General features: G+C 36.1%; 1 protein-coding gene across 5 annotated transcripts in view; it reads left to right on the forward strand.

The window, feature by feature from the left end:
• Positions 1-18,985, forward strand: part of CTNNA2 (catenin alpha 2) — a 1,153,910-nt gene that overhangs the window by 221,602 nt on the left and 913,323 nt on the right. For all 5 annotated transcript variants that reach the window (XM_054701781.1, XM_054701778.1, XM_054701779.1 and 2 more), the window contains exon 3: positions 9,995-10,190. In XM_054701781.1, the coding sequence (XP_054557756.1) occupies positions 9,995-10,190 (196 nt within the window). The remainder of the gene's footprint in view (positions 1-9,994; positions 10,191-18,985) is intronic.

Consider the following 18,985-nt stretch of genomic DNA (forward strand, 5'->3'; position numbering starts at 1 on the left):
CCATTATTTTTGCAGGAGTCTTTTTAAGTCTCTGGTCCATTTGATGTATGTGTAGGTGTGTGTATGTTTGCAAAATCAGTTAATATAATCCTTTTTTTAAAGATTTATTTATTTATGCATACAAGAACTGGGGTGTAAGCCAGAGGTGCAGGGGGTGATGTGAGAGGAATCACCAGTGAGAGCGGGAAGCAGAACAGGCAGATCTACTGAAATACACTGCTAAGGGGAGCAGCTGTTGAGACAGGAGAGGTCAGCTGCACCATGTGGGTCTCTCCGTGGCTGGGGGATTAAACTCACTCATGGTAGCTTGATAGTGCTGTCTTTTACCCCTGTGCCCTCAGGGAGGCCTGGTTAATATAATCCTTAAATCCATTTACCCAGGTGTACAATAAATTGTCAGACCACCACTGCCAATGCCTTAGATTTTTGGGTCTCCAAGTTTCCTACAAAAAGTTCCATTTATTGTATGTGGCTCAAAATCATAGGCATGGAGTGGTCCAGTATAAGTTGCTATATGAAACATTAGTCTGCTTAATTCTTTTTTATAATTTTAGAGAAAATCCAAAATACACTCTCAGTGTTTGTCCTACATTGCACTGGTTGTCCACTAATCTCCATAGTTTACACAGCCTGTGTGGAAGTCCTCTAATCTTAAAGAAGGAAAGCATTAAAGCCAGTAAGTGCCTTTGGCAAAGAGTGCAGTAAAAAGAATTGGTGGATTTGGGGCAGAACGGAAGTTTTGACCAGCTGTATCTTTTAATGTAGTGTTTACTGGAAAATATTTTTTGTCTGTTGTTATTTACTCTTTCTTGGAACACTCTAATATTGTTTTGTTTCATTTTATTTTAACTTTATTAAATGCAAAATAGTGAATCATCAACATACTTTAATCATTCTTTAATTTTAGTGGCACTCGAAATAGCACTGGATTTCCTCATATAAACACTAATAGTTAAAACATTTAGGATTTTTAAAAATAAAAATACCTTCTTGTTTATTTGAAATTCTCAATTCTAAGCAATTACTCCTGTAGTGAATGTCTGGCATCATGTCAGTGTCTTAATTTATACTATCATTTCTCACTGACTGTCAGCATAGATATCAAATATCCAGCAGATTTTCAGAAACCTGCATAGTTAGTAGATTCTCTTTTTTTAATTTTTTTGAGGTTTATTTATTTATTTATTTAATATATTTTTTTACATCATTTTTCATTTTCACACAATGTGTGCATTTTCATCTTGGTTGGTTATTTTCCCCATACAATTCCCACCCTCCTTTTTTTGACCCTAATACTGTGTCTCTGGTGACCCTAATACTGTGTGACCCTAATACTGTGTCTCATAGTGTGTCTCTGGTTTATAGTTGCTTGTTGATTAGTAGATTCTTTAAGCAAGTTTGTTTCTTCTTGTTGTTTGGTTTACCACATTTTAATAAATATTACTTGTCATTATATAACAGATATGTTTTAAGCACCTTTAATAGAAAAATTAAGCACTATTAATTATATGTTTTAAATGTGAAAGATTGTAGGAGACATCCTTATTTTCTGTAAGTAAAAAGTATGAAATAAGGGGTATCTTAGAGTGGACAACATAAATCCTGCACATATATCCTACTGTTTTCCAGCAAAGATTTAGAGAAATTAAAGGATATATAAAATATTGGAAAGTTAATGTAAATTTAAATAAAAAGTTTTTGCTTTTTTTTAAAGTGAGATGAATGTAAGTTCTGATATGGAACAAAGATTAAGACCAATGCGGTAATAATGGTCTTCAAATCATCAATATTAATTTGGGTTAAACATTTTTGAGGTCAGTGCAAAAAGGAAACAATTTATTGCTCTATATCCATAAATTAAAATAAAACTCTTTTATAAAGAGAAGCTCCAGTTTTCTTTGTACAGAATTATACAGAACATTCTCAAGATAAATTTTTGGAAAATGTATAGAGCAAAGGAATGAGAAGAATTGCCTGATGACCTTATTTAAAAACTGAGAATGAATCCACAGAAATAATAATTGGACCACATTATTATAGGCTTTCTTTATAACAATAATTAACTAGGAACATTTTAGGTCTGTTTTAAATTCTTATCTTTAATATTTAAGAAAACTTACTTCCGGGCCTCCCCGGTGGCGCAGCAGTTGAGTGCTGGGTTGCGAAGCTGTCCGCAGCCTCTGCAGTGGCAGTTCGATCCCGGTCACCAGGCGTGGGACCCACATGGCACCGTAGACGTCTCCTGCCACCCGCTGCTCCCCTCAGCAGTGTACTTTGTCAGTGTTCCTGCTCTGCTCTGCTCTCCGCTCTGGCTCTGGTGAATTCTCTCACCCTCCCGCACTTCTGATTGTACCCAGTTCTTGTATAAATATATAAATAAATCTTTAAAAAACAAACAAAAAAAAGAAAACTTACTTCCATGTTTCAGTATCAGTGGACAGGCATCTGCATTCTGTATGATTAATATCAGGTAATAGGGATGAAATTTCAAGGACAAAATAAATGGAATAATTCACTATTTCATCCTGCTGTTAGTTACCAATACACCATTAAAATATCGTCTTTTTAGTGGTGGATGCAGCAGCAATTGTCGTTCTTGTGATTTACTTGAAGTGTAGAGGAGTTTTGGGAAAGATAGATCAATTCGACGAGAAAGTCTCCTGCAATGGCTTTTATGACTATCTATTTTGCTATCAGTCAGGCTACAGTAAGTCTGTATTAGCACATCTTTCTGCCCCAGAGCAGTCTGACGTTACTCATCTCCCTTTCTTTCCAAAATGCGTAAAATATATACATCTTAAATGTCATGGAGATCCTGCACTAGAAAGTAACTCTTAATAGATTATACCACAAGGAGAAAATAGTTATTCATTGTGGCCTCCCTGGTGAAGTAGCAGTTAAAGTCTCAGCACTATCAAGCTATTGCCCAGTCGCAGTGGCATGGGTTTGATCCCTGGCCAGGGAGCTAACCCACATGGCATAGGAGACCTCTCCTGTCTCGCCCGCTGCTCCCCTCTAGATCTGCCAGTTCTGCTCCCCACTGTCTTTGGTGAATCCTCTCACTTCCCCCAGCCCTGGCACCTCTGGCCTACACCCCGTTCTTTTTTATCATTATCTTAAAAAGTGAAAATAGCTATTCATATATTTTATAAAGAAAAACACAAGACATAATTGCTAAATGAATAAGTCACATTATCAAGGAATAAATAAAGGAAAACATCATTTTGACTCATCATGACAGTTGTTTAAAATGGCACTTCTTAGTACCTGACTTAAGATTCCTCCTCTATTCTTAATATTTTTTTATTTTTATTTTTTTATTTTTTTATTTTTTTTTTTTTTATTTTTTTTTTTTTATAGAGGCATGTTTTATTTATTTATTTATTTGTTTGTTCATTTGTTTTGTTTATACATGCACTGGGTACAGTCAGAAGCGCGGGAGGGTGAGAGAATTCACCAGAGCCAGAGCGGGGAGCAGAACAGGCAGAAGGACCGAAGTACACTGCTGAGGGGAGCAGCGGGTGGCAGGAGAGGTCTGCGCACCATGTGGGACCCTCCTCCGGTGGCCGGGGAGCAGCCGGGAATCGAACCGGCGCCGCAGAGGCTGCGGGCAGCTTCGCAACCCAGCGCTCTACCGCTGCGCCACCGGGGAGGCCCACCTCCTCTATTCTTCATGATATCAAATATATTACAATTTGAGCATATAACTTCCTCTTAGCTTAAGTTAGATCAGTTTCCTTCATTTAGGAATTTTCCATATATCTTCAGTTGTTCCTGGAATAAATAACTAGTTTTTGACAATTTTGTTTTCAAATATTCACCGCATAAACCCTTGCTTTTTTTTGCTACAGTAGTAATTAAATCCCTCTCTTATGTTTGCTGAATAATTATGATAAATGAAATACTTGAGAGCAACACACAGTAAAATTCATCAAGGCATGCTACTCACATCTCAAAGTATATGAATCCAGCAAAAACAATATCCCTTATCATTTTTATTTTCACCTCTAGATTCTCTTTTATTGGTTTCCTGGGGAGCTTAAAGAACTGGTCAATACATAGCATTTATTTCTGCATTCTATTACTTTTCTTATGATTTTTGTGATTGCTTAGTAGAGGAGACTACCTTCCAACCAAGTCATCTGATCACTTCATCAACAAGTTGTTTTTGAGAACACTTCTGCAAGAGTTGCAGCGATGAAAGGAAACTTTCCTTGGACTGAGAAATAAATGGACACCTAAAATGGACACTTTAACGTGCTGCTCCTTAAAGGAAATTGAGATGACTAAAAAGTCTAAATGCCTTTGGTTGGCTTTCAAAGTTTTGTTTCATCACATCTAGCTTACCTCACTTCCTGTATCATTCATACATGGCCTTCTTCTCAAGGAAAACTGATTTCTTTGCTGTTTTGGAAGGCATCATGTTTATGTCTGTATGCCAGTATTAATGCTATTACTCCTGATATTTGTTGCTGAAATTTTACTTTTTATTTTCTGCTGCACCAAAGGTATGCTTGCAAATTTTTAGAGGAAAACAGTATGTGTATACCTTGAGTAACTCTTGTCTTGGAGAGAGTTGGTTTGGGATTATAAGTGGTGCTTGGTTGAGTGAAGAGGAAGTACAATGTTCAACCAGGAATTTTCATAGAATACCTATCTCTTCAAACTATCAACAAGTTGCACTAAACAGTTAAAAGCCTTTAAGTACCATCTACCCAGACCTACTGTCAGTCTGGATATCAAACCTTGGCATGTTTCTTTATAATTCAGATTACCTGTTATGTTCTTCATAACTTTTTTATCATTTTCCATGTAATGTTCTGTATTTTGTATTGTGTTTATCTCTAATACTATCAATTTATGATTATTATCAATAGAATGTTTTATTTTTTTTTTTTAAATATTAAATTTTATTTTTATATTCCCCCATACAATTGCAAACGCCCCATTCTGACCCCAATCCTTCCCCTCCCGCCCCCCACCCCCCAAAAAGTGTCTCTGGTTCATAGTTTTTTGTTGATTTTGATTTTCACTTTCTTATATTCATTTTCCTGGTCCCTTATTTAAGTTTTCTAGATTCCTGCTATGAGTGAGACCATCCGGTATTTTTCTTTTTCTTTTTGGCTTATTTCGCTGAGCATGATCCCTTCCAGTGCCATCCATGTTGCTACAAATTGCATGTGTTTATCTTTTTTGAATGCTGAGTAATATTCCATGGTATATATGTACCACATCTTCTTGATCCAGTCATCTATTTTTGGGCATTTGGGTTGTTTCCAAAGCTTAGCTATTGTAAACAGTGCTGCTATAAACATAGGAGTGCAGGTGCTCTTTGGAATTGATGTTTCTGTGTCCTTTGGGTAAATACCTAGGAGTGGAATTGCTGGATCATATGGAAGCTCTATGTTTAGTAGGTCCAGAAATCTCCACACAGCTCTCCATAGTGGTTGGACCAGTTTGCACTCCCACCAACAGTGCACAAGAGTTCCTTTTTCTCCACATCCTCGCCAACATTTGTTGTTGCTAGTTTTTTTAATATGTGCCATTCTCATTGGTGTGAGATGGTATCTCATGGTAGTTTTGATTTGCATTTCCCTGATTACAAGTGATGTTGAACATTTTTTCATATGTCTGTTGGCCATTTGCATTTCCTCTTCAGAGAAGTTTCTTTTTAGCTCTTCTGCCCATTTTTTGACTGGATTATTTTCTTTGTTGTTGCTGAGTCTCATCAGCTCTTTGCAGATTTTTGTGATCAGTCCTTTATCATTAGTGTTGGGTGCAAAAATGTTCTCCCAGTTGGTGGGGTTTCTCTTTGTTTTTGTTATTGTCTCTTTTGCTGTGCAGAAGCTCTTTAATTTGATGTAGTCCCAGCTGTTTATCTTTCTCTTCACTATCACTGCTTTGGGTGATGTGTCTGTAAAGATGTCTTTGATGTGCAAATCCCGTAGTGTTTCGCCTATATTTCCTTCTATGTATTTTATGGTTTCAGGTCTTATGTCTAGTTCTTTAATCCATTTTGAGTTGATTTTTGTGTATGGTGTGAGGTAGTGGTCAAGCTTCATTCTTTTGCATGTAGCGACCCAGTTTTCCCAGCACCATTTATTGAACAAACTTTCTTTGCTCCAATGCATAGTCTTTGCTCCTTTGTCAAAGATTAGTTGACCATAAATCTGTGGGTTTATTTCTGGATTTTCTATTCGATTCCATTGGTCTGTATGTCTGTTCTTGTTCCAATACCATGCAGTTTTGATGATTATGGCTTTGTAGTATAGTTTGAAGTCTGGGAGTGTGATGCCTCCATTTCCTTCTTTTTTTTTCAGTAGAGCTTTGGCTATTCGGGGTTTTTGGTGATTCCATATGAATTTCATCAATAATTGTTCTATTTCTTTGAAGAATGCCATTGAGATTTTGATTGGAATAGCATTGAATCTGTATATTGCTTTTGGTAGGATGGCCATTTTAATAATGTTTATTCTTCCAATCCATGAGCAGGGGATGTCTTTCCATTTCTTTGTGTCTTCTTCTATTTCTTTTAACAGTGTTTTATAGTTTTCTTTGTATAGGTCCTTTACCTCTTTTGTTAGATTTATTCCCAAATATTTGATTTTTTTTGTTTCGATAATAAAAGGGGTGGTTTTTTTGATTTCTTCTTCTTCAGATTTATTGTTTGTGTATAGGAAGGCTACTGACTTTTGTGTGTTGATTTTGTATCCTGCCACTTTACTGAATTGATTGATGAGTTGAATTAGTTTTTCTGTGGAGATTTTGGGGTACTCTATGTATATTATCATATCATCTGCAAATAGTGATAGTTTGACTTCTTCTTTTCCTATTTGGATTCCTTGGATGTCTTTCTCTTGTCTTATTGCTCTGGCTAGGACTTCCAGTATTATATTGAAAAGCAGTGGTGAGAGTGGACATCCTTGTCTTGTTCCAGATCTTAATGGAATTGCTTTCAGCTTTTCACCATTGAGAATGATACTGGCTGTTGGCTTGTCATAGATGGCCTTTATGATGTTGAGGTATGTTCCTTGTATCCCAAGAATTTCAAGGGCTTTTATCATGAATGGGTGTTGCACTTTGTCGAAAGCTTTCTCAGCATCTTCAATAGAATGTTTTAAATTGCATATTTCATTGGCTATTGCTGTTCTATTATATTTCATTATTTATCTAGTAGATTATTATTTATTATTTATCTATCTTTGTTCTTCTAATAGTTCCAAGAGTTTTCTTTTCATTCCCTTGTATTTTCTTGATGCAGTTTTATTCTTTATAAGTAATGACACACTTTACTCATTCTCCTCCTCAAATTGCAAAGAAATATGCCTGAAGTTAACCGCTCCTTATCCCTCTATTTTTTTTTTTTAATTTAAGACTAAAAACTTAGGTCTCACAACTTCACAAAATTATATGTAAAATGACAAGAACATTTTATTGTTTATCTAGTATTAGCCACTTTCCTCTTTGTTCTTCTAATAGTTCCAAGAGTTTATCTTTTCATTCTTTTGTATTTTCTTGATACAGTTTTACTCTCTATAAGTAATGACACACATTAGTGTCTACCTTTCTAATATTTATCTCCTCTCTTTTTCTTATCTATTTTTTTAACTTTGTCCTCCAACAAAACACTGAATTGCAATGGGGAGACTACAATTATTTCTTTTGTCTAAACTGATTTAGACATCAGCTCTTGTGGAATCCCATTATTTTTCTTCTCTTATTCTCTCTTTAATCCCTTCATGTTCTTCTACCCATGAGAAATGAGAACTTTTAGTAAAAGAGGACTGAATTGCATTTGCTTCATTTCCAAGTAATCACTTTTTTCTTAGGAACTCCTTGTAATGTACCATGTTCATTTTGTCCTCATAACTAACAATTTGTACTGACTTGTTTTTATAAGCATTACCTACACTATGCTTAACACAGTAATGCATCATATGATAACAAAAGCACTGAAATTTTCATTTATAAAAAAATGAATTCACTATATAATCATTTAGCTATTTTGTTAAATTCACTTTCTGATTCTCCCACTGAAATTGCTGAGAAACATGCCTAAAGTTAACAGACCCTTCTCCCTCTATTTTTTTTAAATTTAAGACTAAAATCTTAGGTCTCAGAACTTCACAAAATTATATATAAAATGACAATAAATCATTTATTTATTGGTGGCGCAGCTGTTGAGCACTGGGCTGCAAAGCTGCCCGCAGCCTCTGCCATGCCAGTTCGATCCCCTATCACAGGCGAGGGTCTCACATGGCGTGCGCAGACCTCTCCTGCCGCCCGCTGCTCCCCTCAGCAGTGTATTTCGTCAGTCTGCCTGTTCTGTTCCCTGCTCTGGCTCTGGTGAATTCTCTCACCCTCCTGTGCCTCTGACTGTACCCAGTGATTGTATAAATAAATCTTTTTTTTTTTTTAAAAAGACAATAAATCATCTATCAATGAGAATAGCAATATTTTCTTCTGATAAAAAGCCTTCTTAACAAGGTTTTTGAGATATGTTTGTCATGTGTGCTGAGGGCACTGATGTGCTTATGTTTAGATCCTGGGCACTTGAGGAGTTGAGGTACTTTGATAAGAACTGTGTTAATGTATTAGAGTAAATCCTCATTAAGAACATTCCCATACCTCAGGAATGTAACTTTTTGTGACAAGCTGTCTTTCTTCTGATGGTTGCCTCCTTGTGGGTGGAACTGAGAAGATTATAATGTGTTGCTGACTGTGTATTTTACAGCTAACTACCATATTTGGCATTCTTGTTCTTAATGATTTTACCTTTCTTTTTTTGTCTAGTGTTTATACTTAAATGTTCTTACAGAGTCCTCCTTTAACTTACTGTATCTAATTATTTAGCAATCAAAAGAAACTTGAATATGACAGCTTCCAGCATGCACCACTTCCTAAGTATTGGTTCTATCTGTGTTCATCATTTGAGCACACATTTATTCAGTACCCCTTTCCCTTCTGATGTTATCTGTTGAACTATAATTGATTGAATATTAATTGTCATTTTGACTTACTGGTTGCTTGCTTTTGGATTTTGAGTAAAGAATATAAATTACAGCATTTCAGGCTTTTCTGTGGGCTAGTGTTCTTGATAACTCCAATTAAATATTCAATCTCTTAACCAGGACAAATATCAATGAAATATAAACCGAAATCTCACATTCTTATAAGGATAATAAAAATGCAGAGGTGAAGATCACTAGCAGTATTTGCTGTACAGAGTATGAAAAAGTTGCATTCATCTCCCTCCCTAAATTCTCACTGGTAGAATATAAGAGTTCCGAAGTCTATAGGCAATAGCAAGTTGTTTACAAGATTTTAAAAGCTTTATTGGAAGATTAAATAGTTCAAGATAGCATGCTAAAAGAAATTTGGCAGTTGAGATATGTGTCCAAATTGTGATAATTACAAAAAGAGTGATAGTGCAAATCTAATTTTTTTCCTTGAAATTTTACCTGGTTAATCAAATGTTGAGACTGAATCAACCCCCTCAGATCAAATTAACCATTTTGTATTTATGAGAGGAAGTCAGAAATAACTTTTTTTTTTTACATAACACATAACTGATATCAATTGCTCACTGTTTACTAATTGTTCATTCACCTCTGCCCTGACTTTTGGGCTCAGAACTACATATTCTCACTCAATACTTGGAGGCAATGCCACATTTTATTTTGTTTTCTTTCCTCTATGAAGCTGGTTACTCTGAGCACTGTACTTGTCAATCTGTCAAAGTACAACCTCCAGTAAACTGAAAATTTTAAGCTACTGGCAAGTTATTTTCTTCCTGCTTATTCACATGCTGTTTTTTCCTATGTAAAATAAATGACTGTTTATTTGTTTGCTGATCCACGTAATTTCACATTTTCCTTAAGATGAGACTGCGTAGTGAGAATTTATGATTTAATCACAGGGATATTTAAAAATTATGAGTTGATAATATGTTATTTCTTTATAGATGTTTTACAGTTGCTCTTTTATATTTAAGGTGACGACCCTTGTCAACACAAGCAACAAAGGCCCATCTGGTAAAAAGAAAGGGAGGTCAAAGAAGGCCCATGTATTGGCTGCATCTGTAGAGCAAGCCACTCAGAACTTTCTTGAAAAGGGTGAACAGATTGCTAAGGAGAGTCAAGATCTCAAAGAAGAACTGGTTGCTGCTGTAGAAGATGTGCGAAAACAAGGTATGCAGAATGATACTGTTCAAGAGAGATATAGATTGATGTGCAAACAATGGATTTTTCTTTAGAATCAGTGCATATTTGCTTAAAGATGTAGTGTTATTTTTTCCTCTCTGTTTGCACTTGTCATGTTAATATTTGCTGGAATTAGGTGCAGAGACAAGTAGAGATATTTTTTTATTATGGTAGTATAGCACAATTACAAACGTTCCATGACTGCTATTGCTTCAAAATCTTCAAGGATTTTTCTCTTAGTAGATGAAAATAGACTTTTGTGCCAAACTCAGGCTTCAGGAAGATAGGAAGAGAGCTCATATTTACGTAGTCACTGAAAACCTATGATTTTAAAGATAAAGAGAGAAGAATGTAAGGCATGTAATAAAATTACTGTTGCTTTGTCTGATTTCCAGTTTTATATTTTCAGTTCATAGCTTTCCTAGGAAAATCTGAATACCTAGCTGTTAGTGAATTGATCAGTCGTTGAGTGGCCAATGTCCATCTTGCAAAACCAGAACTCTACTTCTTAAACAATTCCCTGCCTCCTCTTTCCATCAACTCTGGCAATCACTATTTTTTCTTTTCTTTTTTTTTTTTTAAGATTTATTTATTTACTTATTTATACAAGCACTAGGTACAATAAGAAGTGCGGGAAGGTGAGAGAATCCACCAGAGCCAGAGTGGGGTACAGAATAGGCAGACTGATGAAGCACACTGCTGAGGGGAGCAGTGGGCGGCAGGAGAGGTCTGTGCACCATGTGGGACCCTCACTGGCAGCCGGGGATCGAACCGACGCTGCAGAGGCTGGGGGCAGCTTCGCAGCCCAGTGCTCAACGGCTGCTCCACCAGGAGAGGCCTTATTTTTTCTTTTTGTAAGAGCCTGACTGTGCTAACTACTCCTATAAATGGAATTAAACTGACTCCTATCATTTAGCATGGTGGTTGCCCATGTTGTAGCATAGGTCAGACTTTCCTTTTTAGGACTGAATAATATTCAATCATATGCATACATTACACTTTCCTTTTTCAGTCATCCATTAATGGATATGTATGTTCCTTCCATCTTTTGGACATTGGGATTAATTATGCTATGAATATGAGTATAGAAATATCCCTCATTGAACCAACCTACCTGTAGTTCCTTTGGATATATATCCAGAGGTGGTGTTGCTCTTTTGTATGGTAATTCTATTTTCAATTTTTTGAGGAACTTCAATCTGTTTCCTACAGATGCACCATATTAACCTATTATGAGAAATAGTTTTGCAAATATCTTCTTCTATTCTTTAGGTTGCTTTTTTGATCTGTTAATTGTATCCTTGTATCTTTTGATGCACCAACGTTTTTAATTTTTGACATAGCCCTAGTTAGCACCTTTAGTTGAAAATTCTAAGGCAAAATGAAATCAGAACAGAAACCTGTCCCCCAGCCTGGTCTTCCTCCTGCATTCTCTGTCTTAGGAATGCCACACATTTGGATCCAGTGGCACATTGCAGAATTGCTCTTGTTATTTCTCTGTCTTTACAAATATGATCTGTTAAAATGTACCATAGAATTTTTACTCCTAAATATCTCTTAAATGGACCAGGTTGCTATTTTAATTATTCACAATACTGGGCCTCTCTGGTGGCGTTAGGGGTTAAAACCACACTGTGAAGCAATCCGCAGCCTCTGCAGCACGAGTTCGATCCCCGGTCAGCCAGGGAACAACCCACATGGCGAGGCAGACCTCTCCTGTCTCGCCAACTGCTCCCCTCAGCAGTGTATTTCGGTCAGTCTGCCTGTTCTGTTCTCCGCTCTGTCTCTGGTGAATCCTCTCACCCCCCGCATTTCTGGCCTGTACTCTGGCTCTTGTATGCATAAATAAATAAATCTTAAAAAATTATTCACAATACTATTTTTTTTGAGGATACAGATCAGACCATGTCTCTTTAATTAATGATTTGCCATGCTTTCTACTCTTAAGATTCAATAAACATTTGTTGAATGATAAAGGAATAGATAAATGAATTTTCTATCCTCTCTCTCCTTGCAAATCTATCACTTTTTAAACTCACAGATGGATATCTATTCCTTGGAAATATCAGTCCTCCTTCCATGCCAATGAGCATTGTTCTTTTTGTTGTATTTTTCCCCATACTCTTCTTCCTTCAAAAAGTTTATTTCATTTACAATGCATTAATATGAATTCTTACTTTAATTTGAAGAGTTAAATATTTCATATTTCATTTAATGTGGACAGAATATATTTGCATATGTGGTTTAGCAATGTGAAACCTCCCAAATTTTCATGTCTGAATAATTCCCTTAATCTGTCTGACTTTGTCAAATTTTCCTGGTTTTTCATTACCCAGATTTTATTGAGTACCTGAATATAATTTCATTGAGACATGGCAAAAAAAGAGCTTGAGGGGAGAGATGAGGAGAAGAGCAGGAGAATTTAGTTATAGTGTCTTTTCTCCCATCATAGGAATCTGTTTTCTTATATGCCAAATAATATTCAGAATTCATGGAAACACTGATATTTAGAACGATTTTCTCCTTTAAAGTAACTCTGACATCTATACATGCTTACTTGCTACATGATAATATAGTTTAGGGACTAAATCCACTAAAGGTGATCTTTTACTATTGAAATAAAGAGGAAGTTGCCCTGGAATGATGAAAAAGAGCAAAGGTATGATCAAAAGGGATAAAATGTTTTTGCAAAGGAGAGAGTAATCAGTCTAGACTCTAGAATGTTGTTTGCTGTTATGTCAAAATTTTCTGGTATCACAGAGATGAATAATGAGAAAAGTTTTTAGATTTTACTAAAAATGATCATTAATTACATTGAAAAGTGCATTTTCAGGAAGCTCCAAAAACAATAGCTAAATAAAAAGAAGGAATAGATGCAGAAAGAGCAAACTAGTTAGTTAAGTAAAGGCTGTAGGAAGGAAAGATAACCATACTCTGCTGAACATTGCATAACGTACTGCAAATAGTCTTTTTTGCTCCTACAGATAGTTCAGCATTCAAATTAGGGACCATTTTGTGCTTCTTTGGGTCCTGGCACACAGTATGTACTCAGCATGATTTAGAAAATTGTCACAGAATGGAAGGAGAGAAATAGAGGTGAAGTTGGAGAAAACATTAAAGACAAGCAGGAAAATGTTTGTTTGCTTGTTTGATTGCTTACTTGTTCAGCCAAAATAGGAAGTATCAGATAATGTATCAGAGAGTCAATTGCGAGAGCAATTGTAGATAAAAAGGGAAAAAGCTCAGGTTGGTTGCATGAGGTGACACAAATGGGAGACTTCTTTATCTAGAAAACAGGTAGGGAGGAGAGAAGTACACAATAATGGATTTAATAAAAAACTTATCCAAACTAGATTGCACTATTTTTAATGAAAGAGGAGGTAGTTTTAATGCCCCGTGTATAGCTGATATGTGACCACTGTTGTAGATATGTTTATACTTTTTGTTGTTACTGATGTCTGAATGTATATCTTACATGATCTAAGGGATTTTATTTTTTGAGAACAACCGACTATAGACTCTTTCTTGTATGCAGCTAAAAAGGCCACTTTATGAAAGATTTAATTATCTAAGAATTTTTTATTTGTTTATTTGGTGTATAACAGCATCTGTTAGCAATAGGATGCTCACATAGTATTTTATGAATGTTCTTAGAGTAGAAGTAGATTCATAAGCTGTGCTTTAAAAGATAGGCACTGTTCTTCATATCTGTCCAATAAGTAGATCCATTTATTAGTGTGCATCAGCATCTGATTTAATGCCATCCTGTTATTAATTTTCACACCCTTTTAATTCATGGAACCGTTGCTTGGCCTTCTTATCATCAGCCAATCAAAAAGAGTCTCTGATTGTCTCTTTGTCAAGACAAGGACAAACCAAAACAATTAAGACATGACCTAGCCACCAAAATGTGCCAGATGAGGCTGTAAACAGAGGTGTATGTGGCCCTAAACCAACCTTAAGAGAGAGTTCTTGGAGAAAAATAACAAAAATACACAGATCTAAGAGGTTGCTTCTTCATGGAAACATTTTCTTTTTTTCTTTTTTCCTAAGATTTATTTATTTATTTATTTATACAAGCACTGGGTACAGTCAGAAGCACGGGAGGGTGAGAGAATTCACCAGAGCCAGAGTGGGGTATAGAACAGGCAGACTTGACGAAATACACTGCTGAGGGGAGGCAGGAGAGGGTGGCAGGAGAGGTCTGCGCTCCATGTGGGACCCTTGCCAGCGGCCAGGGATTGAACCGGCACTGCAGAGGCTGCGGGCAGCCTCGCAGCCCAGCGCTCAACCGCTGCGCCACCAGGGGAGGCCCCATGGAAACATTTTCTAAATCACAAAGATGGCCAAACCATTCACTGCCTTTGCAGAATTCTCTTTGTTTTGACGTAACATCAGTACAAAGTGGTGTGCGGATAAATTCTATCATTATTTTTTAATCCAGTCAATATCAAGTAGCTGATGACCAATGAACTGATAAAACAGATAGAATAAGAATGAGAAAAAGTAGGAGAGGGGAGAGGAAATGTGTCCTCATATCTCTGAGGAGGGAGAAACCTTTGACTTCTGATGAACTGGTGACTTTCTCCTTCCCCATCCTGTTTGTGTTGGGATGTGGTACTGGTAGAATGAGTTGGTCCAACAGAAACTTCATTTTATACCAGTTGTGTGAACTCTGTACCTGAGATCTGGTCAGCAGCCATTTTCCTGGCCAAGACGCTCCTGCTGTTAAGAGTCCTGCCTGTCCTCCTCCTCCAGGCCTATTCGCTGGTTAAGTACCTCCACTGGCGATGGGGAAGGGAGGAGTCTCTCTCTGGCAGCACTTTCTACTGAGGTCAGCCTTTCAGGAAGAGTTGGGCTATTGCAAGAATTCTGCTGCTCTTCTGCTTGTCCTTCTTCTCAAGTATCCCATATTTTATGGCTCTACTCATTTTTTTATTATTTTTTAAAATTTTTTACATCATTGTTCATTTTTCAAATCTCTCATTTTTATTATTTATTTTTTACATCATTGCTCATTTTTAAACATTTGCTTTCCCCCACCCCGTCAGGTATAGTCCCCATAGAATTTCACCAATGCACCCGTGCACCATCACCTCAGTTCCCTGTGCTCCTCCTCACCTCCCTCTAATCACTCTCCCTCCTCCTCCCCTGCAGGATGTCTCTGATTTATCATTGTTTTTGCTTTGTTGTGTTTTGTACTGTTATTATTTTTTTTACACTGATGTCTTATTTGGTTCCCCTATATTCCTGCTATAAGTGAAACCATCTGACATTTTTATTTTTCTTTCTGGCTTATTTCACTGAGAATATTCCTTCTAGCTCCATCCACATTGCTGTGCATGGCATGAGTTTATCTTTTTTGATTGCTGAATAATATTCCATTGTGTATATATGCCATATTTTCTTGCTCCAGCTATCTTTTTGGGGGCATTTAAGTTGCTGGGAAAAATGGCTCTGCTCATTTTATTCTGACTACTTGAGTCTCTCAAGAGTTTCTGTGCTGTGTGCTGACATTTTCTGCTACCTGTCTACTCTCAAGGAGGGTGTATTACTCTTTTTGTGTTCTGATGTGGGATCCTATTGTTCATGGGGTGAGATTTCACCATGTATGGTTGGAGAACTAGGGAAACAGGTCTCTACGAAAAGGTAGGATCCCTAGAATTAAAAAAAAAATAATAATTGTAGGATGGAAAATGGGAATTTGAGAGGCAAATCCTAGATGAGGGCATGAAAAGAAATAGTTTCTCTCTTTTGGTCTCTTTTGGTCTCTTTCTTTGCTGTATAAGTTGGTCCAACAGAACCTATTACTGGAACTATTTAAAATTATCTATTTTTAAAATACTTTAAAAATCATTATTTTTAAAATAATATCCTTAAAATAGTACTTATAAAATCTATTACATTAAAATAATATTATTCATGTAATATAATAAAGTATACATTTATTAGATCAAAGAGGGACTGACTTTGAAACTGAAATGACAACTGTCTTGTCAGTCCAGAGTGTTGCTGAACTTGGGACCTGGAAATGCTCTGCTTTGCTCCTACACTGCTGCTCCCTGCCTGCTATGGCACCTCCTTCTTTACAGATCTTCTGTTATGAATAGGTCTGGAAATTCACAGACCACCTGGTTCAGGTTCATCTTGGAGAAGATGAGACATGTCCTTAAAAATTCAAACTTCTGGTCTGACTACAATGCTAGTCTCAGTATGGTGGAGGTAACATTGGGAATCATTATTTTCAGATAGTATCTCAAGTTAATCTTACAATTTCAAGGTGTGAGAATCACTAAAAGCCTGAGTTTATTACATCTTTATACACATCATCTTTAAGTAGTCTTTTTTCCATTGAAAGTGATGCTATTCAGGAAATTAATTTTCAGAAGCTTTAATAATAGAAGTTTAAAAAAAGAAAAAGAAAACTAGAGATATGTACAGTGAACAAAAAGATTAAGAGAAAAAGCTTGATATGAAAATATGATGAAGAAAAAAATACATAAATATGAAAATGCCATGCACCATGTAATTTATCTTAATGCAAATTTTAACATTTTCAGTAGTTTCAACTGTTGCATATTTTGATTGATAATTTTTTTGTATGCCAAAGTTTGAATTAGTTGATTTTCCCAACAGTATCCTATGTTAACCTGGAGCCCTGTGTGTCACTCTTGTTACAACATAGAAGGATGTGATAGCAGGTAATTCTGTTATCTGACCCCTCTTTTGGAGACTTTGGCTTTTTCACATACTGTAATTCTTCAACAAGAATAATAATAGTTGCTCCCATTTATATTTGTAAAGTCATTCCATTTGTAAAGTACTTTCATATAGTCCCTCAATAATTGTTAGTTATTTTAAGTATATTTTCATATTTTATATAAAATTTGATTGATGATGAAAGATCACTATGTGCCTTAAGTAACTCATTCAACAAACCTTCATTAAGCATCTGCTATAAACAGGCACTGTTTTGGCTACCAGGAATATAGAATACAAAATGAAGAAAACAGACATTTTCTGTGCCTATAGGAACATTATATTTGGAGATGAGCTAGACAATTAATAAATAAAAATAAGCAGAGTGATGATTTTTGACTATAGGAGTATAATTTAAAATGGAAAAAATGGAAGTATGATACATGAGAGATAAAATTAATAATATGAACTTAAGATTTAAAATTTTGCTCTGTCAAAGATAGTACTAAGAGATGAAGACAAGCCATAAACTGGAGTATTTTAAAAACTCTTAATATTTAGCCTTAACAAGAACAATCATATTCAAAAATGGGCTAACATCCTGAACAGATGTCACGGAAGGAGATAGGCACATGGCAAATAAGCATCTGAAAAAATATTCAACATCAGTTGTCGTTAGGGAAATGTAAATTAAAATAACAAAGAGATTTTTCTGTATGTCTACTAGAATCCATAAAATCCCCCAAACTGACACTATCAAATACTGCCTAGGATGTAGAACAACAGGACCTCTTATTGATTCAGATGCAAAATAATACAGCCACATTGGAAGATAGTTGGCAGTTTTATTTATAAAACTAAACATAAAATTACTATGTAACCCAGCCATCTCAGTTCTACATATTTACCCCACCAATTAAAAAGCTTCTGTTTACACATAATCACTTAACCACATTCCATTTATCAAAATAACCTTTTTTATTTTAGAATAATTTTAGGTTTACAGAAAATTTGCCATGATAACACAAAGTTCTATAACATACATTCCCCTAAACCAGTTTCCACTATTAATAACATCTAACATTATTATGGTGCATTTGTCACAATTGATGACTCAATATTTATTCATTATTGATTGAGCTGAGCATAATAAAAAATAATAACAACAAGCCCTTCTGCTGATGTGCCTAACAAAAATGCAAGAATAAATAGTATGGATGCTGACATTTATTCTTGTTCTTCTACTGACTTGCATAGAGTGGTAAATTATACATCTGTATGAATAGCATGAGAAACCTAGTTTATAAGATTGCCAATTCAGTATTGCTTCCTTTAATACCATTTATTGAGGTTCAAGTAAAACCATTTTTGCCTTTCACTGAAAAGATTTAAAGAGGCTTATGTGAATATACAAAACGCAGTAAGAGGGAAAATAGAAATCCATGGGATAAAAGGAAGAAAAGAAAAATCAGAGGATCCAGGGGTGATGCTGGTACACATGTACATTAGTGCCTAGGCATGCTGTGCGCACCTCACCAAGGAGGGCAGACAAGGTGGCAGGAGGGGTGGGAGGAAGCTTTGCCATGAACCACAATCCAAATAACGAATCCACAATTTTCATGTTTCATGTGTAGTGTGACTTAGGAAAATTACCTATCCTTTCCCCACCCTTGTTGGCATGAGTTAAGTGGGACTAATTATTAGTAAAAGTGGGACTAATTAAGTATAAACCTTCAGAACTGTTGTGGAGAGCAGATGCCAAGACACATGTAAAGTGCTTAGCACCAGACCTACCTGCTGTAGATTCTGAAAGCCTGGCGGCCATTGCCTTTATCATTACCATCATTATTGTACTGCCTACAACCAGGCACCAATATGGGCTCTTCTGCTTTCTAACAGATGAATTTTACATGTGTCGGGGGGAAAAGATGTCCTGAACAAACTCCACAAACAGGTGTTATGAGTTCCACCCCCAACCTAGACCAAAGAGATCCAAGACACCAAGGACTGCAAATCCCATAATGTCATCAACACCAAAGGGATGGTGCTGGGAACTGAGGGTGGAGTTAAGCAGCCAGGTTTAA

Source organism: Talpa occidentalis, unplaced genomic scaffold, assembly GCF_014898055.3.
Source record: "Talpa occidentalis isolate TD23 unplaced genomic scaffold, MPIMG_talOcc4v2.1 talOcc4.5, whole genome shotgun sequence".
NCBI classification, from domain to species: Eukaryota; Metazoa; Chordata; class Mammalia; order Eulipotyphla; family Talpidae; genus Talpa; species Talpa occidentalis.